General features: G+C 36.7%; 1 protein-coding gene across 4 annotated transcripts in view; it reads left to right on the forward strand.

The window, feature by feature from the left end:
• Nucleotides 1–6383, forward strand: part of hs3st1l2 (heparan sulfate (glucosamine) 3-O-sulfotransferase 1-like 2) — a 72942-nt gene extending 66559 nt beyond the window's left edge. For all 4 annotated transcript variants that reach the window (XM_087252345.1, XM_087252346.1, XM_087252347.1 and 1 more), the window contains 1 exon segment: nt 4659–6383. In XM_087252345.1, the coding sequence (XP_087108471.1) occupies nt 4762–5673 (912 nt within the window). In that variant the 5' untranslated portion in view covers nt 4659–4761 and the 3' untranslated portion in view covers nt 5674–6383.
• Nucleotides 6384–9547: the final 3164 nt, after the last annotated feature.

Here is a 9547-nt window from a genome sequence, read left to right on the forward strand (position 1 = left end):
TATGAAAAAAGAACAGATTGTACTTGTACGAATAACTATTTTTTAATTTTACTTAGACGTGAGGTGAGTAAATTATATCAGAATAGTTTTTCTTTTTGAACTATATTTTTCCAAATCTATAATTTATAGCTTTTTCATATGAATTTTTCTAAATTGCTTTAGTGGGGCCTTGTAGTTCAAGGCAAGTATTGCATCAGTTTTCATGGCTACTGAGATCATAAACAACTTTTATTCATCTGAAGAATGAAGCGTCGTAATGAACTCTTTATACTGTATCTTACATGCGATGTGAGGTTCGCAATAACTGTAATACTGTGAAATGCATGTGAAATAGAGGAACTGTGCTCTTTGTATTTCTACATCAGATCTCACAACCATTTCTTATAAGATAATAAGGATAACTGTCAATAAAAATAGTCAAAATTTGTCAAAATTAGCCATTTTAACCATCTTATATTTTCCCCTTTGTAAAATGGTTATTACAGGTTTTTTTTTGTTTGTTTGTTTGCTTTAACCTGGTTAAAGAAACTAGGTTTCATTTCATTATCACTATCCCAGCAGAACAGAAGACAGGTCTTGCAAATATATAAACCCTTTTTCATTGGGTTGACACATTTTCCCTACCATTTTTCAAAACAGTTAACACAGATGTCAGTTAAGCAGTCCAAACTCCATTGTTTTAGCTATGGCAACCAAACATTCATTCATTCATTCATTTTCTTGTCGGCTTAGTCCCTTTATTAATCTGGTGTCACCACAGCAGAATGAACCGCCAACTTATCCAGCAAGTTTTTACGCAGCGGATGCCCTTCCAGCCGCAACCCATCTCTGGGAAACATGCACACACACACTCATACACTACGGACAATTTAGCCTACCCAATTCACCTGTACCGCATGTCTTTGGACTGTGGGGGAAACCGGAGCACCCGGAGGTAACCCACGCAAAGGCAGGGAGAACATGCAAACTCCACACAGAAACGCCAACTGAGCCGAGGTTCGAACCAGCGACCCAGCGACCTTCTTGCTGTGAGGCGACAGCACTACCTACTGCTCCACTGCCTCGCCGGCAACCAAACAGAAACCATCTATTCCTAAACATTTGAAACTACCAAGATCAGTATGAATTCACTCAAGAACCGGTTTGACACTCCTTCACACAAATCTTCAATTAACAATCATTCTGCAAACATTAAAAACATTGGGAGGTCTGTGTTGTTCTGTGCCAGCATGGATGGAGAAGGTCAAAAGTGGCTATGTCCTATACTCCCAACAGATTTGACTGTATATTGGTTTACATGTGTTCTCTCTAATATTTATAGTATTTTATTACTTTTGTCTTTTTTTTTTCAGTATTTCAGTTTTCAGCCACAGCTTGAAAAATGTCATGAATTCAAAATAAATTTAATGAAAGCATTTCTTATTCTGGATCCAATTCTTTGCTAAAAGGCAAATGTGACAGCCCAAATAGAAAGACAACAAATGGCATTGGCAATAGGCTACAATAGCAAGCAATGGTGCACTGATTCACACTAAGTTCTGTATTTTGTTGTCTAATTTGTAATGATTAATTGAAAGAGCTCATGTACTTGTTTTCAAGTTGTGTTGTTTGAAGGTAAAACTAGCTTTTGTTGCATATTTTAAAGGTTTTGACGCGGTATGTGCGTTTTGCAAACAAAATGTGTCATTTTGACCATGAGTGCTGCTGTTTAGGCCTGTGTGCTAACTGTTTTGAAAATGTGGAATTTCAGTTGACAGCTGCATTAATGCAATCAAGAAAAACTATTATAAAAGAGGCTTAATAAATAAATATGTATTTTTGATTTAAATTTTTTATGTTGTTTGTAGGTTTTATAATATTGGACTCTTGATTTATAAGTCAATCCTTCAGAGGACATGTTAAACCGACGTCCTGACTATCTGTGGTCATTAAAAATCCTATGGCACTTCTCATACAAAAGTAGATGATGTAACCCTGCTGTCCTGGCCAAATTCCCTCCATTGGCTCTCACCCATCATGGCCTCCCAATCATCCCCATCCACATAATTTGCTCTATCACTGTCTCTCTACCCCACCAATAGCTGGTGTGTGCACTGACGCCGTTGTCCTGTGGCTGCCGTCGCATCTTTCAAGTGGATGCTGCACACTGGTGGTGGTGTGGAGAGGCTCCACCTCATGATTATAAAGCGCTTTGGGTGTATGGCCATACGTGATAAATGCGCTACATAAATACACATTACATTACATTTCAATTGAATTCATTTGGCACTTTATTGATATTGACTTTAGATAGATTATAATTAGTCATTTGTGTGCATCATAGTAGCAGTTTCTCATTCCTTCCAACAAATTGCAAATGCTTTTGGACATGCATCAACTGCTTTCATACAACTCTCTGCTGTTTTATAACATTATCATTTACCCATGTCATGTCAGTTAAAATGAAATAAACTTGTGAATGCTGAATAGTCATCCCATATAAAACTAATAGTCCTCATTTCATTACTTGAGTCATTACAGACTAAAATGTTGAACTAGTTGTCAAAATCTGTCAAGCAAATATTATAAAAAATCTTTCAATCTTCTTCTAAATTGAAGAATTTCATGAATGATTTACAGATCTGTGTATTTTGTAGGTTCAGTTTCTATATGTACTGTAATATTGTTTACGGTTTTGCACAGCTCTACCCAAAAGAAGATAAGTTTGTTGTCAATAAGGGTGTATTTGTTCTTCTGTACAATGCTGTGAATTAATTAGAATTGCACAGAGTAAAAATGTGAAACATACATATTTAGTGTCTTGTACTCAGATACCTCACTAAATGCAGTGATGTCTAACTTTACTCTAGTTTTCAAATGGCTGTGCAAATAGTAGATAGTGCTGTCTTGAGCATTTTCAGGAAGTGTCACCAAAATCTGACGGTTTTTTTTGCACTGAAAAAATGTAGAGAGTAAACTGTCAAAATGAAAACATGTCAAATCCATTTGACTATCGTGTTCATAAGCAATGGTGTCAGGTGTTTTCATCTTGATGACACTGACACTTTCATTGACATCAATACTTGCTTTTGAGGAATGGGCTATCCATTTTGACAAAGTGACACGCTTTTGCAGATTTTCATCTAGGTTTTGCAGTTTGTACTAATTGTTTTGAGAAATGCATTAACTGTTGTGCAAATGTAAATAGTGTTGCGAGAAATGCGCCAAAGCAGCTGAGTAAAACAGCAGAGAGTTGTATGAAAGCATTTGATTTTTTGAGCTTTTGAGTATTTGCAATTTGTTGGAAGGAATGAGAAACTGCTACTATGATGTGCACAAATTAGTAATTGTTTTGAGAAATGCATTAACTGTTGTGCGAATAGTGTACACTGTAAATAGTGTTGTGAGAAAAGTACCAAAGTGACTGAGAAAAACGGTAATATTCACTTTATTTATTTATTTAGATGGATGGATGTATGAATGAATGGATGGATGGATAGATTGATATATTGATTGATTGATGGATTTTAGTTGTAGTGCATTAAATTACATTGATAAATAAAATCTTACAATGTTGAATGTTGTACAAATGCTGAGGTCCACACAATTTCTTTGTTGTCCCAACACAAATCAATTTAGTTACTGTAATCTTTTTTTTTTTTTTTACAAATTTAAGTGGATTGAACATAAAAAAAAAAGTTTTCAGAATGAAAAACTTGTTATTATTAATAAATATGCTTAATGAATATGTATGTGAACATATGTAATGTATGTTCTATGTTGTTTGTAGGTATTTTTCAGGATTGGATTTATTAATATTTACTGTATTTAGATAGATAGATAGATAGATAGATAGATAGATAGATAGATAGATAGATAGATAGATAGATAGATAGATAGATAGATAGATAGATAGATAGATAGATAGATAGATAGATAGATAGATAGATAGATAGATAGATAGATAGATTTTAGTTGCATTGCATTTAAATACATTGATAAATAGAATCATACACTGTAAAAATGCTGGGTTACAAAAAAAATATTTTTGAGTGTACGAGTGTTTACCAATCAATCTTTCGTCTTAGGTTTACTATGGAAAGCAATGGTATGAAAGCCGTCACTGGAGCAGTACCTTTTTTAAAACTATACTTTAGTACACTTTAAGTACTATAATGTGTACTTCTGGTACTAATACATACTATTAAGGGTACCAATATGGACCCTTTATTGCAGAACTGAGCCATTAACTCAGCGTGACTCACGCAGCTCAACTGGAATGACTGTGACTCATAATGTGGGTTATTTTAAGGCGTGGTTCCATTAGTGTCCACTAGAGGAGAGCAGTGAGACTGCAGTGGGATTGGGACGAGTACATTTACCCACAGAGATTTCTGAAGCACTACCGCTCATGAATGTTTAATGCATATCTTCTCTCTCTGTTTTAATAATTCCGTTAATTAAATCACACCAAGGAAATACACCCCTGCCCTGCTGTTTTTTCTTTTTCCATATGTTTCCATTTGTCATGTTACTAACTCGAATTTGCCTGACAATGATTCGCTTGATGTTTTTTGGGGATTTTCAACTTGTGATTAATGTCATGAATAATTAATACCTTCCTGTGGGTCTTGCAATTTATTTTCTCTGCATAATAATTAATTTCCTTTCTGTTTCAGAAGCCGATTTCAGGACGCAAATAGACAGCTGTGGTGTGTGTGTGTGATCTCCAGCTGCGTGCGTAGGATTGTGAGCTGCCCTTGACCTGACTGGACAGACGCCATGCTGTGGACGCTTCTCCTGGCTTTGGTCCTGCTGCTGTTGCTCCAGGCGCAGCTGCTTGTTTGTCTTCATGAACTACAAGACACTTTGGACTTAGTGACTTCAGCGACACCTTCTGGACCTTCTAATGGTTCGACTTTGCAACGTCTCCCAGGGGCCATCATCATCGGGGTGCGCAAAGGAGGCACCAGGGCCCTCCTGGAGATGCTCAACCTCCATCCAGATGTGGAAGTCGCCAAGACTGAGATCCATTACTTCAACCTGGATGAAAACTTTCGGAAGGGTCTGGATTGGTATCGATCCCAGATGCCCATCACCCTTCCTGGGCAGCTGACGGTGGAAAAGACTCCTGGCTACTTCACAGCTCCACCAGCCCCAAGGAGGATTTGGGCCATGAATCCAGCAGTGAAACTGCTTTTGATCATTCGTGACCCCGCAGAGAGGCTCGTATCAGATTATACGCAAGTTCTCCACAACCGAATTCAGCAAAACAAGCCATACCAGCCACTGGAAGAGCTGCTGCTTTCACAAGGACACATCAACCCCAAATACAAGGCCCTTCAGAGAAGTTTTTACTACCAGCACCTAGCCAGATGGTTGGAGCTTTTCCCCAGAGAGCAAATACACATTGTGGATGGAGAAGCACTGATTCGTAATCCATTCCCGGAGCTGCAGAAAGCAGAGACTTTTTTGGAACTTCCGCCTCAGATAAAGCCGGACAACTTCTACTTTAATGTCACCAAGGGCTTTTATTGTATGCTGTCGGCAGGACATGACAAGTGCCTGGATGAGTCTAAAGGAAGGCCACATGCTCCACTTAGCAATGAGGCTTTCCAGAAGCTTTGCCGCTACTTGCGAGTACCTAATCAAATCTTTTTCCGAATGGTGGGACAGAGGTTTGACTGGTGCTAAAGACAGACGGAAAAGGATTGACAGCTCTCACAGAGAAATCAAAATATTATTGGCGACCATTTTGTAAAAATCGTCTTGAGGATTAAGTTTAAAAATGACTTGATAGTTACATTTTCAAGACACCAAGGCAAAAAGACAGCATCAAAACTGCTCTGAATGCCACATTTTTGGTGGAAGTATGTTCTGGGGAGAACAGAGTAGATCTGAAGGACTTAATGTGCTTTAAAAAAAACTCTTTGAATCACTTTTGAACTCCGAAAGTCTTCGTTCAAACAGACTATTGATGCGGAAATGAGGATGAATGCATTGGCAGTTTGTGAAGAGAATGAACTTGAAAACTTAAGCTTGAAGACACAATGTGGATAAGCACTAAGAATTGCATTCATTAACTGAAATGTTTCTTCCAGTGGTACTTGAAACATTTATCAACTACTCTGCTTTTGTCAGCTGTAATTACTGTAGTTTAATCATTTAATTCTCATGTTTAATATACTAATTTGTACCTGAGCATTTTATTTACAGTTTTAAATAGAAATGTCTATTTTTAAATTAATTGGTCCTTTACATTGAGATCTTTCTTAATGTCATAAGTTACTGCACTACAAAATTGTTTTCTATTCAATAAACATGTACATAAAACATTTCACATCTGTTTATCTAAACTCTGAAATTTCACATGCATTAGGCAATAACACATTGTTACATGAAAACATCTGTGTCTGTTTTTTTTTCCTGATATCCACACATGCCTGTATTATCTTATGCTCCAGTAACTGCAAAGCTTAGTTCAGCCACCTTTTGACTATAAGATTTTTTTTTTTTTAAGTGAAATTAAATGAAAGATGATGCGCTCAGTGATTTTTGTTCATGTTTCTCTGCTGCTGCCTACTGATATGACTAAAGCCGTAATCTCGTGGGTGCACATGACTTTATTCAAAAATGTTTCAAAAAGCTTTGTTGGTCCAACTCAAAAGGCCTGCACCTATGGCCACCACGACCTATTTTTAAAGGTTTAAATGAAGTATATTTAAAGGCCATTTTTTAATATGTTAGAAACAAAAGATGCTCGTGGCTTGTAACTTTGTTTATGTTTAAAGGAGCGACTGAAATCCTGAAATTTTGCTACTTAAATCGTAGACACGCAGGTAAGGATCATATGGATGATGTTTACATGTACGTCCGGAAGATGGCGGTGTTTAATCTGTTTATGTGTAACTGGTATAGGAGAAAGTCAACAGAAACGCCCTGTACAAGTAATCAAACAATTTGACACTTAAAACAATTTCAAATCAACAGAAATTTAATGTATGAATGTTAAAATTTTTATAGGCCCAGATGATTTTAGTTTACTTAAGATGAGGCTTCATTTGGCCAATTTCATTAGATTACGTGAGGTGCTTTAAATGGCATTAAAGGGATATAGTACACCCCAAAAATGACAATTTACTTACTATTTACTTAGACTAAGTGGTTTCAAACTTTTATGAATTTCTTTTGATCACAAAAGAAAATGTATATAATACTGAAAGTCGATTACTGTTATAAAATCATCTGTTTAACATAAATAAAAAAAACAAACCCCTTTGAGGTGCTTCCCTTAAAGGACCAATCTGCTGTAATTTAGACCATTTAAGATATTAAAAAAACATAAAAATAAAAAAAAATTCTTTGATGTTCTGTTGAAAATACTCACCTCTAATGACCTGAGAATGAGTAAATGAACAGCAAATTCTCCATTTCTGAATGGACCATCCCATCAACACTTGCCAGAAGCTAGTTCTAGATCTCTCACATGGTTGCCCACTAAAGCCAAGCAGGGCTGTGTATGGTCAGTACCTAGATGGGAGACCTCATGGGAAAGCTTAGTTGATGCTGGAAATGGTTTTAGTGAGACCAGCAGGAGGGGCTCAACCTGTGGTCTCTGTGGGTCCTAACACCCCAGTGTATTGATGGGGACTCTACATAGATATATAGACTAGATATTGCTTGCGTCAATAGTACTGCCACATTAAAGTTCTCCCAGGACAAATGTCATTCAACTGCACTAAGACTAAAGCCAATGTGAAGATGCTGGACTTTTGCGCTGTATATGGGTCTAGTAACGAGCAAACAAAGAAAACAAAGCGCGAAGGCTGAACATTTCATTGGTAAGATTTAGTTTTTTACAATTTTGTGTTACAAACTTTTGTGCTAAACAAGTATTGATGATAATACGGTCACTTACTGCACTGACCATACGGCAAAGTAGCACCAACTTGCACTAAATATCAGGTGTATGCTAATTTTGTTGAATAAAATCAGCTAGCAATGTAAATGAAATATGAAAACAATATGCTGCAGTGCTAGAAACTTGTATTATTGTCGGCTAAGTGAATGAGCCGTTCATAACAGAAATTCATTCACAAATGAATTGCTCCCTTCTTTATATATCCTTAAAATACATTTCCATGCACACAAACACATGCTCTTTGTCGGCAATGCCTGTGCAGTTACTTATCCATTGATGCAGAAAAGGGATGTAAAATGATACATTTTGTCATTTAAAAAAAATTGCATATACTGACCACTGGGTAATAGTATCTGGATGCAGTCTTTATGATGCAAGCTGAGATTGCATCACTCAGCGATGCAATGTCAGATACAATGCACTTTAATAGAGCTAGTGGCATTACTTTGAGGGGTGGGGTAAGCTGAGCCAATTAAAAAGCATTGGATGCAGCTCAGATTACACTGCACCAGGTCTGTATCCTGACCCCTCTCGGAAACCCTCAATCATAGATTATATGTAAATATGTGTATATATCTCTGGGTCTGGATGGCCAGTCCTCCACTGCACCCTGATTTCACATTCATTTCAAAGGAGTGCTATCCTGTACTTAAAAGTCGGCTCTATTGACGCATTCCTTCCAATAGACAACAACAGCGTATGGGACATCCAATGTAAATATCTATGGGGACTCTATACTGCTCAGTGAAGTCCTTAGAAAAAAAAGAGTAAGGGCCAAATTTGCCCACTGGCCTCTGTCCATCATGGCCCTCTAACCATCCCCATGTCATCCTAGTCTGCTTTCCACCAAACAGCTGCTGTGTGGTGTGCGGTTTGGCGCAAAATGGCTGTCGTCACATGCACATGGATCCTACACAATGGTGGTGGATGAGATTTTTTTTTATAGGAGCGCTTTATAAAATGTAAGGAATTAATATTAGGATCAGTTCGCATTTTTCAAGAAAGTGCAGATTAAATTGTAAGATTTGTTATTAGCAATAGCATGTTAGTATATCTATTCAATATATGTTGTTATATTTTAAATATACAATGGAAACAATTCATTTTATTTTATTTTTTGCTAAAAATAATTGAATGGAAGCATCTTAACCCACTACTAAGGTAAACTGTTATCTCTTTCTCTCTCTCTCCCTCTCTCTCTGTCTCTCTCAGTATATACAATGTGTCAGTATTTATTACAATAAAAAATACCATGGTTGAATAATGACAGTCAAATCATTTAATATAAAAGTATAATCTTATTGTAGGCTTAATTTTTAATTGTTATAAATTGAGAGCTCATGATAGCATAATAGCAATAGTCTAAGAATTTAGCTTAGTTAACAAGTACATGATGATGATGAATAAATGCATAATAATGAAACAAATTACAATAATGATTTAATTAAATTTCCACTTTAGAAAAACAGCCGTTTTTCTCGAAATATCTAATTAATTAATGTCCACAATCTTCCTTCTCATTTTTCATTAACAATCCTCATCTATCCTCATCTATCTGCCTGTTTTGTCGCTACTCACCACTGGTGGCGCTCGTTCACTCGCTCGCGTTCTCTCTGCACGCATGCGCAGTCTCGATCTCCCTTTCCC

This window comes from Danio rerio, chromosome 5 (genome assembly GCF_052040795.2).
Source record: "Danio rerio strain M-AB ecotype USA chromosome 5, GRCz13ab, whole genome shotgun sequence".
Classification (NCBI taxonomy): Eukaryota; Metazoa; Chordata; class Actinopteri; order Cypriniformes; family Danionidae; genus Danio; species Danio rerio.